An 18,730-nucleotide genomic window follows, 5' to 3' on the forward strand; every position below is an offset into this window, starting at 1 on the left:
GAAGACGGGCCTCCTGCAGTTACTGACCACGTGCTCTAGCCTTCTCCAGGCCCCTTAGGCCCCTCACCTGTGCCATGCAGCAAGTGATTCGGGATCAAACAGGGCTGTGAAACCCGAGGGTCATCTAGGGGTGCCTGTGCCATTCAGGGCCCCGGGATCAATTGAGGGGTGGGGTGTGAATCCTTCAAAAAGGGGCAGACATTCCCAGACCCCCAGGGGAACTCCTGCGGAGACTGAGGTGCACCGGAGCAAGGGCCCCATCCAGAGGGGCCTTGTTGCCAGATAGGAATTTGGGCCCAGGTGTCCAATCTTCCGATTTTACAAGACAAGCTGGAAATCTCCACTTCTGAGTGAACAAAATAATTTTCCCAGTTTCACTTAAGAAGAAGGTACTTCTTCCTGGAGTGAGAACCAAGGCAGACGTGTGCTGGGAATGAGGGACTTTGTGGTCTGGAGCCCCTTCCGGCAAGCCTGCCGTGTGTGTGTGTGTGTGTGTGTGTTGTGTTAGTTGCTCAGTCATGCCCAACTTTTTGCGACCCCATGGACTGTAGTTGGTCAGGCTCCTCTGTCCATGGAATTCTCCAGGCAAGAATGTTGGAGTGGGTTGCCATTTCCTCCTCCAGGGGATCTTCCTGACCCAGGGATCGAAGCCAGGTCTCTTGGATTACAGGCAGATTCCCTGCTGATGCCCCCACCACTTTTCTTGCTCCTTTAGGCAACGGGGCAGGGCGGGGGGCGGGGGGGAGGCAAAATTAGGTCTTCTGAGACTTGATGGGGATTTTAAAAGTTGGTCCCTTGATCTGCACAACAACCTTGTAAACTGAAGAATTATAAGCAAGCAATTGTCCAGCCCTTGCTTCATACTGGACCCTGCTGGGTCCCCATAGGTGGACCTGGAAGGCTTTGGATTGGGTTTTCTTGCTGAGACGGTTTTGATCTGTGGTTGGCGGGTGGCGGGGGTAGCCCTACTCTATCCATTTCTTATGTTTAATTGTAGGCACATGGGGTTGTCTTTAAATTTATCTCTAAACGTTTTCTACTTCCTTCAACAAGATTTGTCCCTGACAGGTGTCAGGTGGGAGAGACTTCCAAGCCCACGTGGTGGAGGGTAGGGGGTGATGGGAAACCAAGGCTGCCACTTGAACGGCTGGGACTGGCGCACCCCTTCACGACGGGCTTTCCAGAATCACGAAGACATCAGGGCTCCACTGTGGGCCTCGAGGTTGTGGACGTTCGAATGCGAGGCCCAGGGCCATATGCTATTCCCTAGAAAAGTGGCCCCAGCCTTGGGCTCCTTCCTCTTAGACTTGACTGACAGTAACAGAGGTCTTGACCCAAGATCTTGCGTGGCTTTGAGTATCCCCATTATACAGACGAAGAAAGTAAAGTTCATTGAGTCCATCAAGGCAGAAAGTCTGGAAGAAGCCCCAGTAGGCTGCAGGGCTAAGGAATCGTCCCCATCGCCCGTCGGGGTGGGTGTGGTCCAGTCAGCGTGGGGAGAACGCGAAAGCCAGGCCCAGCCGTGGTCCGACACAAGTCCGACCCAAGTCCGACCCAAGTCGGGGGCACCGGGGGTTCGAAGCACCTCTAGCCTTCCTGGGAGCTGGGCAAGGATCCGGCCGGCGTGTGCTCGCTCAATGGGCAGAGCTCGGACGGCGCCCAGCGGCCGCGGGCGGGATAGCAAGGCGGAGCCGGGCCGGGCCAGGAAAGGGGTTTGCGGGCCTAGGGCTGGGATCGGGCTTGGCTGCGGGACCGCGCCCTGCAGTCCCGCGGGGCCGCCCCCCGAGACACCCCTAGCTTGCGCGCCCAATCGCACCTCGATCCTCCAAAGCCGTAGAGGGCGCTGTCGCCGCTCCCGCGCTCCCTTCCCCGGCGGGCCGGAAGCGCGCTGTGACTTCCGGCGCGTAGCCCCGGGTTGGGCGGTACACCGGGCCGGGCGCGGGGCGGGGGACTGGACCGAGCGAGTGGCCGAGCCTGGTCGGGACCGCGGGCCCCGCGACGCACCCAGTCAGCGTCTCGGCCTCGGCGGAAGGTGCGGCCGCCGCCATGCCGTTCCTGCATGGCTTCCGGAGGATTATCTTCGAGTACCAGCCGCTCGTGGATGCTATCCTGGGCTCCTTGGGCATCCAGGATCCCGAGCGGCAGGAGTCCCTGGACGGGTAACTCGCGCCCTTCCCCGCCCCAGACCGGCGCGGCACCCCTTCCCTTGTCCCCACAAACATGGCGGGCGGGTGTCCTCATCTGACGGATGAGACCGAGGGCGGGCGGGGATGGGTGGAGGCGGCCGCGGCCGGCTCAGGGAGGGCCTTGGGGCGGGGTGGCGGCAGGGCCTCCGCCTCAGCGCCCCGCCCTGCGCCTTGCCTGTCCTGTGCCCTCTACCTGGAGTTGCAGAGGAGCAGGGTGGAGTCGGTAAACGCGGCGCGGGATGAGCTTTCTGTAGCCCCGAGTTTTCCGTTTGGTATAGACAGGCGCGGGCCTGTCATACGTGAACCTGTGGGAAGGCTGTTCAGAAAGCGCATCGTTTAGAGGCTACATCAGTGAGCTAAACCCTCAGCCTTCGTGGTGATCGTGCTCCCAGAGAGGAGAGGCTGACAGTGGTTGAAGTGGTATATACTGCCTTACGTGGAGCGGAGAAAAGAGCCGAGGAGAGGAGGATTGGGGATGTGTTTCGGGCATCGATTGGAATTGGCGAGGGGGGTAGGCGGGTTGGGGCTGTGGTGCAAAGGGCTTTCCGGGTCCCTCTGCCTTCGGAGGACCGAACGTCTCTGAGTGTGATCGGGCTTTGGGAGGTCTGCTGACCGCCCTGGCTGTGGGGTGGCTTGAGCTGGGGTGCAGCACCTTCTGCAGCCCCGGATCAGTCGGTGTCGGATTCTTGCCCTTGGCTGCAAGGATTCGCTTCAGTGCCGACAACCCAGGTGTATGAGGCTTTGTACCCAAGCCAGCGGCCAGGTTGTATGGGTGACTTGGAAGGAGGTTGATGACAGCCCCAATCCTTTTTCAGCAAACCTGAGGAGCCTGCTCCATTGAAAAGATCCAGCTTGGTCCTCTTTCTCCCACCAACCTTTTCGGAAGAGACTTTCTGCCCCATGGAGCCAGGGCCCTGCCTGGGGTGGGGGAGCGAAGTGGGGGTGACTGCAGGAGACCAAAGGCCACCTACCCACAGGGTGCCCAGCCAGCTGGTCCCACCCTCAGCCGGTCCTCTCTCCTGCCCCAGGCCCAGTTATGCCGCCAGCGAGGAGAGCCGCATCCTTGTTCTCACCGAGCTGCTGGAGAGAAAAGCCCACTCTCCATTTTACCAGGAAGGCGTGAGCAACGCCCTGCTGAAGATGGCCGAGCTGGGGCTGACACGCGCAGCTGCCGTGCTCCTGCGGAATGGAGCCAACCTCAACTTTGAAGGTCCGCCAGAGCCCGGAGGGCTGGGGTGGGTAGATGGCTTAAGTGTGGCCCTGCTGGGGGTGGGCAGCCAAGCCTTCAGGCTCTGCTTTTGGAAGGTACTGCCCTCATATGTTTCATAGGTGGTGACTAAGGAAACCCACACTGGGTGGCCTCCCATTCCCCTGCAGGTTTCCCAGTGGCCCTTAACCACCTCTGATCAGGAGCAAGTCTGTCACTGCTTCTATCAGGTGATTGACTTAGCAAAATTTCCCCCAGCTCCCAGCTAAATCCCTGCTTCCATTAATGCGAAAATGGGGCTGCTGGCGCTGTGCCCAGAGCTAAGGGAAAGTAATTTTCTGCCGCTGGTTCTGAGCCATGTTGCATGCTGGTTCCTGCCACAGGGAGAGGAGGAAACAGATAAGACACATTGGGCATAAATCACGGCCGGACAGTGCTGGCATCTAGCTGGTGTGCCCGGGACGTGCTGGGGGGGCAGGCAAGGTCAGCCAGGAGACACTCGGGGCTGACTTGTTCCCGAATGGGGTTTTTATGCTGATACAGGATGTGCCAGGCATGTCTCTCCTCCCCTTTTGAGGACAGGCTCAGAGGCTGCTGGGCCTCTGGGAGGTCAAGGAGCTGGGGGAGGCATTCTGAAGTCAGTCACTTGGGAGACCCAGCTTTGAGAATTTGTGGGTGTTCCTCTCCACAGCCTTGTTTTAGGTCCTATTTTACAAAAGGGACTAAAACCCAGATTAAGTACCTTGTCCGTTCACTGGAACGCCTCCCCAGGACCTGAACCTAGGCTTGACTCCGAGCACCCTAGCATCTGACGAGGACAGCTGTGTCCTGACCCCTCACGGTGCCAGGAGCCCTTGGGTCGGAGCGTTGGGGCCGGGCTGCCAGGCTGGTCCTGGGATCCTGTGTGGATGTGCTGATGGGCAGGACTGATGTGAACTGTGTCTGCACCTTCAGACCCAGTCACCTACTACACGGCGCTGCACATCGCCGTCCTGCGAAACCAGCCTGACATGGTGGAGCTGCTGGTGCGCCACGGGGCCGACATCGACCGGAGGGACCGGGTAAGAGCCAGCCCTGCCCTGAAGGACGGAGGTGGCCGGGGCCCTGAGCAGCTCACAGGCCCCAGGGCCAACCTGGCTGTGCTTTCTCGGCTCAGATCCACGAGAGCAGCCCCCTGGACCTGGCCAGTGAGGAGCCAGAGCGCCTGCCCTGCCTGCAACGCCTCCTGGACCTTGGAGCAGACGTCAATGCGGCCGACAAGCATGGTGGGTGCTCCCCGGAGAAAAGCAGGATAGGCTGGGGCCAGACTGCCTCGTGAGGTAACCCAGGGTGTGCTGGGGTGACGGCTTGGCAGGCAGGCTGGAGGCAGCCCATCTGATGGCATAGCACGGCTGGGTGCGGGCTGGTGCCTTCTGCTGACTCACAGAGGCTCGAGAGGTGGTGCATCGTGGCCCCACGAGGGCGTCTGCAGGAGCTGGACCTGTGTGCTCAGCTTCTGAGTGACGGGGCTTCCTTCCACCCAGGCTGGGTCCCAGGTAGCACCTCAGGGTCCAGAAAAATCCTACTTCTCCTGGCCCTCTGGTCCCATGTTTGTGTCAGTAGAGAGAAAACGGCCAGAAACCTGTCACCCTCAGCCCTCGCTGAGAGGTCGGTTTGGTGTTTGTTTTTTTAATTATTTTTGGCTGTGCTGGGTCTTCATTGGTATGTGAGCGTTTATCTAGTTGTAGCGAGTGGGGGCTACTTTCCAGTTGCGGTGTGCAGGCTTCCCATTTTGGAGGCTTCTCTTGTGGAACACGGGCCCTAGGGCGTGTGGCTCCCAGACTCTGCAGCACAGGCTTCGTTGCTCTGCAGGCGTGGGATCTTCCAGACCAGGCATCAAACTTGTGTCTCCTGCACTGGCAGGTGGATTCTTTACCACTGAGCCACCAGGGAAGCCTGAGATCAGTTTTGTTTTCTTTTTAATTTGGCTGCACCGGGTCTTAGTTGTAGCATATGGGATCTCGTTCCCCAACCAGAGATCAAACCCAGACCCCCAGCATTGAGTGCACAGAGTCCTAGCCACTAGACCACAGGGAAATCCCCAAGATCAGTTGTTTTTCACCTTCATTCTCTGGTCCTGAGGGTCTGCATTTCCTCTCCCACCCCTGGGCTGGGCTGGCCTGGCCTGACCTCAGCTTCCCCACCTCCCACTCCCCGCCTATGGCTCTCCCTCCCCAGGTAAGACGGCTCTGCTCCACGCCCTGGCCAGCAGTGACGGGGTGCAGGTCCACAACACCGAGAACATCCGGCTCCTGCTGGAAGGAGGTGAGCCCCATCCTTCCACGCGCCCCCTCCGGACCGTGAGGTGCGGCTCCACCGGGGCCGAAGGCCTCCTCCCACCTTCTCTTCCCCCTCCTGGCTCTCCTAGGGGCAGATGTCAAGGCCACCACCAAAGACGGGGACACGGTGTTCACCTGCATCATCTTCCTGCTGGGTGAGACGGTGGGAGGCGACAAAGAGGAGGCCCAGCTGATCAACCGCTTCTGCTTCCAAGTCACGCAGCTGCTGCTGGCCCATGGCGCCGACCCCAGCGAGTGCCCGGCCCATGAGTCCCTCACGCACATCTGCCTCAAGAGCTTCAAGCTGCACTTCCCCCTGCTGCGCTTCCTGCTGGAGTCGGGAGCCGCCTACAACTGCTCCCTCCACGGCGCGTCCTGCTGGTCCGGCTTCCACATCATCTTCGAGAGGCTCTGCTCCCACCCGGGCTGCGCCGAGGACGAGAGCCACGCGGACCTGCTGCGCAAGGCGGAGACTGTGCTGGATCTCATGGTGACCAACTCCCAGAAGCTCCAGCTGCCCGAAAACTTCGACATCCACCCTGTGGGCAGCCTGGCGGACAAGATCCAGGCCCTGCACTTCTCCCTGAGGCAGCTGGAGAGCTACCCCCCACCCCTCAAGCACCTGTGCCGCGTGTACATCCGCCTCTACCTTCAGCCGTGGCCCGTGGACGCCAAGGTCAAGGCCCTACCTCTGCCCGACAGGCTCAAGTGGTACCTCCTCAGCGAGCACAGTGGCGCCGTCGAGGACGACATGTGACTGTCCGGGCTCCAGGGCAGGGTCTGGGCAGCCCCGTCGGCCTGTGGGTGATTGAAGTACCAGGGTGGCCGGAGGGGACAGCATTCCGTCTGTCCGTCAGAAGGTGCAGGGTGGAGCCCGGCGGCCGCAAGCCCTCCGGCGGGGGAAGACCTCTCGCTGGAGGGAGACTGCCCCTGCTTCCCCTGGCAGTGACTCCGAGTCTCAGCCCACAGTGGAACCAGGGACAGGGTTTAGGACAAGCACAGACCCTCCTGATGGGAGGGAGTGCTGAGCACTGAGAAGCAAGGGGGCTCCACGCCCGTGCCCTCCTGAGCACCGCAGGAAGCCGGCCTGTCCCGCGTGGAGATGCCAGGAGGGGCCTGTGGGGTACAGCCCAGCCGAGACCCTTGACTCTTCACTCAAGATTCTGTCAAAAAAATACATGCTTTGGGGCAGGCAGGGAGAGAGCTGAGCTAACTCCAGCCAGCTTCTATAGCTCTGGGGCCAAGCCACCCATCACCCTGCCCACCAAGGGCAGGGCTGTGCTCCAGTGGCAGCTCTGTGCCAAACCTGGGGTTTGGGGACCACGCCTTCTAAAAAGCAATCATGCATGACCGTGGGCTATCCTTCTGAAATGTCTCACATCGTGAGGGTTCATCTGATGGGAAAAGCTACCAAGGCTGAAAGCCAACCTCCGCCCTCTGCTGAGCCCTCACCAAGCCGCCTGCGGGTCACACAAGGTGGTCATTGTGAATTGTGTAACTGCCTTGGAGATAAGCTAATGCAACTAAAGGATATATTTATAAAATTAAACTGATTCCTCTTGGGCTTAAAGGTCCTTGTGTAACATTCACACACACAAACCCACCACCTTCCCTGAGTTCAGGATAAGGATCCCACAGCAGTCGGGAGGGAGGGGTGGCAGGCACGTGACACGGTTGTCCCAGTAAAGATGAGCACCACTCCAGACGGGCGAGGGCCTTCCCGGTATAGGCTTCACCCTTTTATTTTTGACTGAAAATGCCCCCCGAGGAGGAGCCACAAGGCACAGCCAGGAGTGACACTCTGGCTTCTCCCGTCGGCGCAGGCAGGCTGTGGTGATGTTAGGATGCCAGGGCCCCATCCCCACCAGCACCAGAAATGTGGACATCCCCTCCATCTCCCAACAGCACCAGGAACGTGGACATGCCCCCATCTCCCAACAGCACCAGGAACATGGACATGCCCCCATCTCCCAACAGCACCGGGAACGTGGACATGCCCCCCACGATTCAGCAGGTGCCGCGTGGGCTCTGGCAGCCAGGAGGTTCAGAGCTGCAGGCCCCACAGGCCCATCTCCCCTCCTACCCTGAGGCACAGTCCTCAGCAACTGCATTAAGGGTCATTCTCTTCCTCTTGAGGCAGTCAGGCCTATAGCTGGAAGACCAGCCAGTGTCCTGGAGGTGAGGGACTCAACTCGCGCTTTTGATGGGAGCACAGGGGCCCAGGAGTCACGTGGGCCTGCAGGGCAGTCCCCACCTCGCTCCAGCCTCACCGCCCCATCCAGCAGCACCCCTCCAGACTGGGTTCCCTTATGCCTTTTTGAAAAAGAGCCTGTTTGGCAGTGGACGGCAGACAGGTGTATTTAGTGGCCCCGCTCAACACTCCCAAACCACCGACGTGGCGCTTCTGGGCCTCACCCAGCCGCCAGTCCCCCGGCCCCACACCGGTCCCTCGCTCTGCCGGACCACTCATCTCAGGGCTAGACTGTAGACATGGTAGATCTCATCCGGGAGGTTCTCCTGCCGCTCCTGGGCCAGGAGGTTGAGGCCCGCGCTGCGGACGATCTTGTGCACCACGTCCAGGTCGCGGCACACGCTGCTGTCCACGTCGTCCAGGATGACGCCCTCTTGGGCCATGTTGTCCTTGATGACGATGATGCCGTTGGGGCGCAGGCCCCTCTTGCAGCGCCGCAGGAACTCAGCCAGGTGCTGATCGGTCAGGTGGCCTGGGGGAGGCAGAGGCCGTCACCGGGGCGAGGCGGGCCCCTCCAGGCCCCTCTAGGCCCCTGCGTGGCTTTTGGCACTGCTGACTTCCTGAGCGCTGACTGTGCTGAACACACAGGGCGCGCTGGCTCTCAACAGCCCGGAGGGGTTCACCAAACCCCACTATGAGCAGAGATGAGCTCAGAAGCCACCTGCCCCACACCTGCCCTCCCCCCACCCCTTCTAGCCTGGGCCAGGGGCATGCACCCGGCCAAGTTCCTCACCTACATTACAACCCCAAACAGAATTCAGGGCTGGACCCCGTGGGCTCCCAGCAGGCCTGGGCCGCCCAGCTTGCAGAGGAGGCCTGCTGCCAGGTGGGCTGCCCGAGAAAAGCACCCCAAGTGTGCCGTCAGGCTAAGTGGGTGCAGGACGGCAGGGCCGGGCTCGCTCCCCACAAACAGCACGGGGGGCGGCCACGGCTTCCGCTTTTCCTAAAAACCCCTTCCTTATAAAAACTTATTTCCACATTTTTTGAATGCAATTAAAACTTGAAAATTAAAATTTTTTTTCAACAAAAAACTGCCCCCAAATGGGTTGCAGCAGATACTGAGTTGAAACAAAATGTGGAAACAAATGAACCTTCGAGGTGGAGCCCTGGGGAGGGAGGATTTGAGGAGCCCCGCTGGCCACCCAACCTGCAGGAAGGTGCAGAGAGGCGCAGGAGGCTCACCTATCACCCACTGGATCCAGATCACGTCGTACGACTGCGGCTCAGGGCTGAAGTCCTGGAGGCCGCAGCAGAAGAAGTTCCTCACTCGCTTGCCCTCCTCGCCCAGGTAGGTCTTGGCCTTGACCAGGAAGTCCTCCGTTACGTCCACCATGTCCACCACTCCGAAGAGAGGCAAGAGCAGCCGCTTGGTGATCCTCCCAATGCCAGCTCCACAGTCCAGGGCGTACGAGGTCCCCGTCTTGTTCGGGCCTTCCTAAAGCAGAGCAGACAGACTGAAGAGAAGGGTTAGAAAGCCAAAGGGACCCTGTCTCTGCAAACGGGCCTTTCCTTGTGAGCCCCTCGGAACTACTCAGATCAGCACAGGCTGGAGGCTGGCGTGGGTGGGACCAGCGGTGGGCGTGAGCACAGCACAGCCTTTTTCTGGGCCACGTGTTCTTGAAATGAAAGCCAACCTCCACTTAAAGGTGTTAACTCGAATAGATGCCCTCATCTCCTCTTGCTCCCGAGACTCATCAGAAACTATGCAGAGGAGCAGTGAAAGGAGGAAGAGGGCACTCCTTGAACACACCTGGGAGGATGGCACATGGGTAGAGCAGGGGGCAACAGCAGCCTCGGTATGTGCCGAGGGAAAGGCAGGGAGGCAGGCCTGGGGAGGCTCCGGCCACGGCGCTGACAGCCTGACACAGAGGAGGCAGCAGGACGAGAAACTGGGAGCCTGTGTTCAGCAGACCGGCCAACACCCACAGCCCAGATTTTTGCAAACACGGCAGAAGAGCAAAGGTTTCCGCCTCTGGCAAAATGGAACAATCTGCGAGAAGGCTGCTCTGTTCCAGCACCAAGAAGCCCCAGCACGACAGCCGGCTCCTGGCGGGGGACCTTGCAGCAAAGCCTACGAGCTGGCCCGCCCCACCCGCTCGTCAAGGCCTGGGTGGTGGACGTGGGCTCTCCTCCTGGAGAGCACACTGGACCCGCCTACCCTCAGAAACCTCTGCAGGAACTTCCGGGAGCTGTTGATGTCGATGCTGGAGATGTGGCCATACCCCCCGAGCATGCCGTCCACAGTGGCCGGGACCTCCTTCCAGTACGTCTTGGCCTTGGAGTAGAACTGCTTCTCGTCCTCGATCACCTCGCTCGTCATGCTGTCAGCAGCCGCGTCTCTGCTCAGGCACCAAACTCAGCAGCGGCAGCTCCTGAGAAGGAAAAGCAAGGGGGTGAAGCAGCCAGGTTTCGGGCCCCTGGTCTCCTGGCACGGCTGCTGCTGGGCACATGATCCTGTCTGCTGCCGAGGAGCGGCCGGTGCCCCCTGGCTCCTACCCCTCGGAGGGCAGTGCCTCCTGACTCTTGCATTCGAGTCGTTTCGCAAAGCTATTTTCAGGTCAGAGCAGGAGACCCGGCATCCTGGCTTCTCCATCTTTCCTTTCCTGCCAGGACACCTGACCCAGTGGCTTCTGACCCCAGGGTAGACAGGATCCTGATCTACACTTAAAGGAGAGCAGAGCACGGAACTGAAGCCTCCTCTCTGGGACACCGAGGACCCCACCTCCCAGCTTCGGTCATGAGCACACAGACAGGCTCACTGTTGGGTGCAGTGCTGTGAACAGGGAGACGGGCAGGTGGACACACACCATCGTGCACATGTGAGGACCACCGAGAGGCACAGGGGCGGGCAGACGACGGGCGCCAGGGGACGTGACACCGCAGCTGACACCAGGGAGGAGGACACATTCGCGCAGCAACTGGAAAGACGCGAGGGCGGGGGGCTCTTCCAATGGGAAACTTGGGGTCCTCTAAGTCACGGTTACCAACTCAGCCTTCACCCCGAAGGGCAGCGAGCTGCAACTACTCTGGGTCAAGCAGGGAGTGGCCTGAGACGCGAGACTCCAGAAGGCGGTGTTGGCAGCCAAGTGGACTCCCAGGGGAGAGGACCAGCGGATGGCCAGGCCCCTGCAGCAGAGCGGAGGCCCACAGCGCCCCACACCTGCCGGCTGGGCTGAGCCACGCAGGGCAGGGAGGGTCACACCTCTCCCCATGGCCAACATTGGTCTATAGATGCTCTCCGTGCACAGGGCTGGTCCAGATAAAAGCCCGATCCCCTAACGGAACCAATGGAAACACAAGGCAGAAACGAGGCCTCTCACTGAGACAGAAAGTGAACTTGAGGGATGGAGGAGTCCCTTCCGAATGGCAGACGGGGCAGTGGCTGAGTGAAGCCAAGCCCTGAGTCAGGCCCTGAGGACAAGGAACGCTCTAGACAGACAGGGACAGAGCAGAGACGGCGTGGCATGCATGCCACACAGAGGACTGGCCCAGCTGGCTGCCATGTGTCACTAACGGGGAAGCGATCGGCTGAGTTTCTGAAGGGTGAGGGTGTGAGGGGACCCAGCCTGGGGACTGAGCTGGGGCAGCATGGCAAGGCAGGGCCGGGCCAGGAGACAGAGCCTCTTCACTGGCCACTGGATCCTCACAACAAACTGCTGGCCAGGGTCCCCAGGACCCCATGTAAGGAGGGGGTGGACACACACGCTAGCATCCTACCCTAGGTCGAGAGGCCTGTGCACCTGCCATGCCCTAGGCCTCCCCACGTGGGCAGCTCATTTTCATCACAGCGTCTCAGCTTAAGTGTCATCCCCTCCCAGAGGCCTGCCCTGACCTGCCCGAGGCGCCTTCCTCCCACGCCCTTATCCACTCCCCACGGCTGCTGCCTTCAGGGTGTGTGCTTCTTTCTGAAATGAGCTGTTTACTGACTGTCTGGCCTCCACGGAACAGAAGTCCCCCCAGGCAGGGCCTCTGCACCACTGCGTCCAGGCACCGAGCCCACAGGGGTCACTTGGTGCAGAGGGAGAGCCCCCCAGTCCTCTAGGAAAGCTGTGGGCGTCTGTGCTCCGGGGGCTTCACAGAACTTGACAGAACTCCAAGGAGCTGTAGTTAAGCCCACCCCTGCCCCGCTGGTACAGTCCTACAAAAGAGCTGAGAACCCCCTAAGACGGAGGAATGCTTCAAGAGAAGTAACGGGAAAGTGCCCTGAGGACAGCATGGGCTTTCAGGACGCAGTCTGGAGACTAGGAGGAGAGAAGGGAAACAACACGAGGAGCGCTGAAGACTTTTCACTCCTGTATCTGTCGCCAGCCTCCAACCCACACCTGTATTCTGAACTTGTCTCAGAAGGAACCTTCCAGAAGCAGCAGGCGTGCCCCGCCCAAACAACTCAGCGACACAGCTCCCTGATGCAGATCCACTTCTGCCATGGCCAGCCCTTTCCGGAGACCCCACCGGTGAGGGGTCACCAGGGAGGGCACGGCCTGGCGGGTGAGAGCCGATGGGCAGGGGGCCGCCTCCTCCATGGATCCGGGCTTTCTCAGGGGCCAGGTCACACGCTGGCCTTCCGAGGAACAGAGAAGGGCCAACAGATCCACGTGTCCGACCTGGGTCGGCCTTAGTGCACCTTTGCCAAGGTATCCACCCTCGGAGGCCCCTTCCGCTGTGCCCCTAGAGGCTCCAGTCCTTCTGCAGACTCCTGAATCAACTCTCAGACCGACCCCTCCCTTTCCTGGGCAGGTGCAGGGCTTGGGACCCCAGTGACAATGGCTCCGGTACTGCACCAACCCAAGAGCCCTCTGGGGTAACAGGCTGGGGGGGCCTCGGTTCTAAATACTGCTCCCCCACCCCAATCATGGCGGTGTCCCACACCCGTGTCCCAACCCCTGAAGCTACTACCCCCCAATCAGAACGAGGACGTCGCATGCTGCTTGTGAGAATGGACTCTTGTCCTCCAACCTCAAGGGACACGCGCAGCAAAAGGATGCAGAGACCTACCAGTCCCCAAGCATGCTAGCTGCGGCAGAATGGCTGTCACCGTGGCTCCCTGACAACTGACAGGAGAGGGGGCCACCAGCTTGAATGTCACTGTGTAACTTGACTGGGTTTGGGGGTGGCTTATGTGGGTGGGGTCCGAAAGGCCAAGTGAACTCCCTGGCCCTGGCCAACAGGGGCCACAGCAACTCTGTCACAGCGTCCCACCTGCCCCCGACCACCACCCAGGAAGGACAGCGCCAAAGCCAGCTCTTCCACACCACACAGCAGGGCTCCCCCTCAGAGAAACTTCCGGTACTCTGACCCTGCCCCCCCTCAGACAAACTTCTGGTAGTTTGACCCTGTCCCCCCTCAGAGAAACTTCCGGTACTCTGACCCTGCCCCCTCTCAGACAAACTTCTGGTAGTTTGACCCTGTCCCCCCTCAGAGAAACTTCCGGTAGTTTGATCCTGTCCCCCTCAGACAAACTTCTGGTTCTGTATTTGTGCCTCTCTCCCCACTGGACTGGGAACTGCCTGAGAAAGCAGTGGCAACATCCTGAGATGTATCATTGTATTTCTCTTGCATTCCACAGAGCTCATAGGTATTCAGCAAAATTCCCTGCCGATCAAATGAACAGAATAAATGTGGGCCAGACACCCCCAGGGCTGTACTCTCTCCCTCTGCCTGTTGTCTGCCCTTCCTCCCAGCAGACAGGGCTCCTGGGCGCAGGGACACTGCCTCACACACCCTTAGCCTCAGACCTGATACAAGGTGGCGGTTTACTAACCGGTTGCTGAAGGAATCAAAGAAGGACCTTTGTGCGGCTACAGCCATTCTGTACTTTTCAGAAAATCCTACAAACAAAGATGTAACCATTCCAATCTAATAACACTGAAGCCCTTTATTGACAGTATAATTTTTTGCTTTACCAAAAGCTGTACAACACGATTCCTTTAAATGTCAAGGTCCCCTGAATAATCTCACTGACAAGAATTCCACTTAAAAACCAAGTCTGGGAATAAGCCAGGGAGGCACATCCAGGCTAGGAAATGGCAAGGTAACTTTGACATTTGTTCTAACAGCTTAGATTCATTAGTAAACATGACTCCTGGGGCCCTATCTACACTGTACCTCCTGGCATCCAGATGGGGTGGACAGGAGGTCCCTAGGAGTCAGAGGGGACAGCAGGGTTATCGATCAAACTGCAAGAAGTCCTCCTACAGTCGGTCCAGATCACAGGAAGGAGCCACGTGGCTGCAGGGAAGGGAAGGGGCCTGGGCACAGTCTGGCTTCGTTAGTGCTCTAAACAAACTTGGAGGAGAAAAGAACCCTTTGCTCATTAGGGAACTACTGCTTCTCAGAGAGTGGAATGTGTCTGGGCATCCTTCATGGTCATCCCCCCACCCCACCCAAGGTGTTTAGTGCGACCCTGGGCAGCCACCCCAGCAACTACTCTTCTTCCAGGATCCGCAACAGAGAATGGTGTCTAAACTGTCACCGCCTGTAAGTGGAATTCTTGTAAATGAGATTATTCAGGGGACCTTGACATTTAAAGGAATCATGTCATGAGGGAGGGAACAAGGAAGATGCAAAAAGAGAGGAGGGGATTAAACTCTGATGGTGAATGAACCAGGTCTGAATGCTGGCTCTGCCTCTCACTGGCTGTGTAAGCTCAGATAAGACACAATCTCAGTTAAGTAGGTGTCTTTATCTATAAAATGGGAACAATACTGACTTTACAGGAGGGTTGTGATGATTAAATGTGGATATAAAAGTGAAACGCAATCCAGACACTGCTGGGCACATATTAATCTCAAATTAAAAAATAATAATAATAAAAAAACCCTCTGTCCAATGAGATTGTCATCAATTCTCTCTGCTAAGTGTGAAGATCTAATGAGAAAATGTGCTGAAAGGCCCTATAAACCGTGGTGTGTTGGTCACACCTACGGGATTACTACTGCTACTGCAGGGTGGTCAATCTAGTCACTCAGGTGGCTCTGGCGACGGCAGCGGAGGGGAGCGAGCCTCCGGCCACGTAGGCACAGAAACCCCCAAGGTTTTGGTGACTCTAGGGCTTCTGGTTGCCACCAAAGCATGCCACATGTATTCACTTCCAACCCTCCCACAGTCCCTGGTACATACAGAGAGAAAAACCATTCACTAAAATGGAGCAATGCACACACACAGGAAACCAGGAACAGAACAAGGACAGAATCCAGACTTCTGACTCCACTCAAGGTCCCCTTTCTCCCAGGGGCTCAGGCCATCTCACTGAGCAGACTCTATACAGCCAGACCACGTGCAGTACAGCCCAGCCCCACCGGCAGGGCCTCTGACACCAGCTGTTTCTAACCCTTGTCATACAGACACACCAAGATCCAGAGAGAGGTCGCAGCTGACTGGGCAGCAGGGCCTGGGCCTTCAGATTTATGGCAGCCTCTCTGCCAACAGGCTGACCTTGGCTCCAAGGGCTCCGGGGGCCGGCAGGCTGTCTTTTGAAATAGCACCTCTGTTGAGCCGTCACTGGGGTCAGGTCCAGGGTGAAATGTGAGAGCGACGCCTGTGTAACGAGCACGATACCATGTGCCAGACTGTGATCCGAGCGCTTTTCCTGAATCCTCACACCCACCCTTCTTTGCGGGTGCGCGCCTTACCCGTCTGGCACAGGGGAAACTGAGGCTCAGACAGGGAAAGGAACTTGCGGCGGCGGGGTTCGCCGTGGGGGCAGTGCCCTGATCAGGCTTGCGGGGTCTCAGCCTTCCTCCACCCCGGGACCCCGGGGGCGGGGGCTGGCGGGCGGACCTTCCGCGAGCGCGCACGTGGGGCCGAGCCCGCCCGCGCTCGGGTCACGTGAGGAGCCGGGGAGGCCTCAGGGCACCGAGGCGGTTGGGGTCCGGGGCCTCCTCGCTCTCGGCGGCCGCTGTCTCCTCTCCCCCAACCCCGCTCCGCCTCGCGCTACTCACCCCGGGTAGGGGCTCCCGGGACGAGAGAAGAGGACGGGGAAGCGGAAAAGAGGGCGGCGGCGAAGACCCCCACCTGCCCACGACCAGCTCCGTCCAACCTTAGCTGGAAGCGACACCGCGCGGCGCGCGCCGCCTTTGTCCACCCACGTCACTTCCGGGCTTCTGGGGGTGGGGCCGCGTCGGGCTCCGCCCCGCGCGCGACTTGTCCCCGCCCCCACCCCGCCTTGGGCTCCTGCCCTAACTTGAGAACTTCCCTCCTGCCCTAACTTGAGAACTTCCCTGCCTTTAAACAGCCGCAGCCCAGAGCTTATCCCGCCTCCGGCTTGAGCACCAGCTCATTTGGAGGCGGCTTAGAAAGAGCCTTTTGTGGGTCTTCCAATGGGTTACAAAAAAAAGAGGCGGGGGAGAGAGCCTTATTCAAGCCTTAACTCTACCCATAACAATTAACATCCTTAAAATATACAGATCCAAAAATAAAGGAAAATATACCCTTGACAGTGCCAAGGGGTTGCCACTCCAAATAAGCAGAACTAGTCCATGAAGTCTCCATTTCGAAAAGGTTGCCCTCTCCCAGGTTCCTCCCATACACAAATTCTGAATTGGTCCCTGAAGCAGCCGAGATGAACATGCGAGTTTGCAGGTAGAAGACCTTGTGAACCTCTCCAAGCCTCAGTCTCCACTTCTGCCAGATGCACAGAATAATTACTCATTTTTCAATGCTCAGAGGGTTAAATCTGTGGGATATTGTGAGTTGAGCCTTCAGCCCTGTGTTTGGAGTCAGAAAATAGAAACTGATTCATAATATTTGTCACAATATTCGTGTATAGCATAATATTCATAATATTTATCATAAATTCTTTTTTCCTAAACCGACATCCTGGTTTAGATTTACAGTGCTTCCTGGACACTGCACACAGGAGGTGCTTAAAGTGTGTTTGCTCTAATGAAGTGAAAGCTATGGTGGGGAAGTGGGGTGCCCTGAAAAGCCCCACCAGCTATTTTTTTTTTTTAATATTTATTTATTTGGCTGAACTGGGTCTTAGTTGCAGCATGTAGGCTCTTAGTTGTTGCATTTGGGATCTAGTTCCCTGACCAGGGATTGACACTGGGCCCCCTGCATTGGGAGTACAGAGTCTTAGCCACTGGACCACCAGGGAAGTCCCCTGACCTGCTATTGAGTCCCCATATCTGTCCATATTATGTAGCATCCTCCCTTCAGTTCAGTTCAGTCGCTCAGTCACGTCCGACTCTGCCACCCCATAGACTGCAGCACGCCAGGCATCCCTGTCCATCACCAAATCCAGGAGTTTACTCAAACTCATGTCCATTGAGTCAGTGATCTCATCCTCTGTCGTCCCCTTCTCCTCCTGCCTTCAATCTTTCCCAGCATCAGGATCTTTTCAAATGAGTCAGTTCTTCACATCAGGTGGCCAAAGTATTGGAGTTTCAGCTTCAGCATCAGTCCTTCCAATGAATATTCAGGACTGATTTCCTTTAGGATGGACTGGTTGGATCTCCTTGGTGTCCAAGGGACTCTCAAGAGTCTTTTCCAACACCACAGTTCAAAAGCAACAATTCTTCAGTGCTCAGCTTTCTTTATAGTCCAGCTCTCACATCCATACATGATTCCCTAGGGCACTCCAGTTAAGACTTAGTTCCCTGGCCTAGGGCCCCTCTCCCAAACTTCATTTTCTACACCTCTATGGCAAGAGGATAAATCTTGGGCAGCCTCAATCAGGAAGTTTCTATAATCTTTGCGGGTGTGGCTCTGAGTCTAGATCTTTTAGGGATGCCTAAAAATTCACCTCTACCTTTTTTTTTTTCCCTGTCCATGGAAGACAAACTCCCTTCCCTGCATCTGGACTCCAAGACTTTTCCAGGTCTGGCTGGGCCGCTGATCTCCAAAGCCTCTGGATTCACTGAATTCCCAAGCCTCGCATGTGGTACTCAATAAATGTCCGCAGCATGTATGGGCTGGAGGGTTCCTTAGAAATCATCTAGGTAGTCTGGTGTTCCTCATTCATTTTCTAAAAATTCACATACCCTTAGAATAAATAGAAAAAATTTCTCATCCTCCCCACTCAAAATTCTAACTTCCTAAGGAAGGATGCTCTTCCATTCCTGGTTTAGGAATCTTTGCAGAAATACATTAATTGGGATTTCTCTGGTGGTCCAGGGGTTAGGAATCTGCCTTGCAGTGCAGGGGACATGGGTTCAATTCCTGGTGGGGGAACCAAGATCCCACATGCTGAGGAGAAAAATGAGTCTGCATGCTGCAGCTGGAGGGTCTGTAAGTCACAACAAGTCACAGCAAAAGATCGTACATCACAACAAGAGATCTTGCTTGAGGCAATGGAGAGCCCATGTGCCACAAGGAAGACCTAACACAGCCAAATAAATAATTTAAAAAAAAAAGAAATCCATTACATTGTCTGGGATGCCTCCTCCAGGCAGACATCTTGTAATGTGAATTCAAAGTAATCTTTTTTTCCATTTTCAAATTGTAAAATCCTACCAGGCCAGTGAAATCACTGCCCAAACTACCCTTGTTCCTCACTCAAGTTTTATAATACAAGCTTCCTCCCTGCCCCCTCCCAACCGAGAGTCACAGATGGAGCCCAACTGTCCATTTTATCATGGAGCCCTGAGAAAGGAGAGATGTAACCAGCATCACACAGCGTAAAGAAGCAGAGCGCAGGCTCAAAGCTGGTTCTTGCAGCTTCCAGGCCCGCCACATTCTTACTGCCCAGACTTCCAAGTTCTAACTCCAGAGCCACCCCAGCCCAAACCCGACCCATCTGAGCCTCCCAGGTCCAGAGAGGGTAACT

General features: G+C 57.5%; 2 protein-coding genes and 1 long non-coding RNA gene across 19 annotated transcripts; 2 read left to right on the forward strand and 1 right to left on the reverse strand.

Moving 5' to 3' along the window:
• The first annotated feature begins 1,890 nt into the window (after positions 1–1,890).
• ASB6 (ankyrin repeat and SOCS box containing 6) lies at positions 1,891–7,281 on the forward strand. 6 transcript variants are annotated; one of them, XR_014083310.1, is made up of 7 exons: positions 1,891–2,159; positions 3,215–3,396; positions 4,348–4,454; positions 4,550–4,658; positions 5,611–5,697; positions 5,801–7,083; positions 7,157–7,281. XR_014083310.1 is itself a non-coding variant. In XM_081594833.1 (6 exons), exons 1-6 carry the CDS (start codon positions 2,047–2,049, stop codon positions 6,466–6,468), a joined length of 1,266 nt encoding a protein of 421 aa, XP_081450959.1. In that variant the 5' UTR covers positions 1,891–2,046; the 3' UTR covers positions 6,469–7,281. The 6 variants fall into 6 exon arrangements, 4 of the variants coding, with proteins under 4 accessions (XP_081450959.1, XP_081450960.1, XP_081450962.1 ...); XR_014083311.1 differs by lacking the exon at positions 1,891–2,159 and adding an exon at positions 2,390–2,606; XM_081594833.1 differs by having other exon boundaries at positions 5,801–7,281.
• Positions 7,282–8,043: 762 nt separating this feature from the next.
• NTMT1 (N-terminal Xaa-Pro-Lys N-methyltransferase 1) lies at positions 8,044–16,047 on the reverse strand. 12 transcript variants are annotated; one of them, XM_081594849.1, is made up of 5 exons: positions 15,976–16,047; positions 15,397–15,499; positions 10,185–10,334; positions 9,145–9,397; positions 8,044–8,434 (listed from the first exon to the last, which is right to left on the reverse strand). In XM_081594849.1, exons 4-5 carry the CDS (start codon positions 9,293–9,295, stop codon positions 8,178–8,180), a joined length of 408 nt encoding a protein of 135 aa, XP_081450975.1. In that variant the 5' UTR covers positions 9,296–9,397; positions 10,185–10,334; positions 15,397–15,499; positions 15,976–16,047; the 3' UTR covers positions 8,044–8,177. The 12 variants fall into 12 exon arrangements, with proteins under 12 accessions (XP_081450975.1, XP_081450969.1, XP_081450976.1 ...); XM_081594843.1 differs by having other exon boundaries at positions 10,121–10,334; XM_081594850.1 differs by having other exon boundaries at positions 9,145–9,393; positions 15,903–16,047.
• LOC145546823 (uncharacterized) lies at positions 14,505–17,870 on the forward strand. Its single transcript, XR_014083312.1, has 2 exons — positions 14,505–16,542; positions 17,741–17,870. It is a non-coding gene; the product is annotated as an uncharacterized LOC145546823 (long non-coding RNA).
• Positions 17,871–18,730: the final 860 nt, after the last annotated feature.

Source organism: Giraffa tippelskirchi, chromosome 4, assembly GCF_054371585.1.
Source record: "Giraffa tippelskirchi isolate mGirTip1 chromosome 4, T2T-mGirTip1v1.2.pri, whole genome shotgun sequence".
Taxonomy (NCBI): Eukaryota; Metazoa; Chordata; class Mammalia; order Artiodactyla; family Giraffidae; genus Giraffa; species Giraffa tippelskirchi.

Bases quoted from the DNA above. Each gene is read 5' to 3' on its own strand.
- ASB6 (XM_081594833.1), top strand. From the start codon at position 2,047: ATGCCGTTCCTGCATGGCTTCCGGAGGATTATCTTCGAGTACCAGCCG. The intron at 2,160-3,214 runs GTAACTCGCGCC...CTCCTGCCCCAG, and splicing joins CGGCAGGAGTCCCTGGACGG to GCCCAGTTATGCCGCCAGCG. The intron at 4,455-4,549 runs GTAAGAGCCAGC...TTCTCGGCTCAG, and splicing joins ACATCGACCGGAGGGACCGG to ATCCACGAGAGCAGCCCCCT.
- NTMT1 (XM_081594840.1), bottom strand. From the start codon at position 10,282: ATGACGAGCGAGGTGATCGAGGACGAGAAGCAGTTCTACTCCAAGGCC. The intron at 9,398-10,120 runs GTAGGCGGGTCC...GCTCTGCTTTAG, and splicing joins TCCTGCAGAGGTTTCTGAGG to GAAGGCCCGAACAAGACGGG. The intron at 8,435-9,144 runs GTGAGCCTCCTG...TGCCTCCCCCAG, and splicing joins CTGGATCCAGTGGGTGATAG to GCCACCTGACCGATCAGCAC.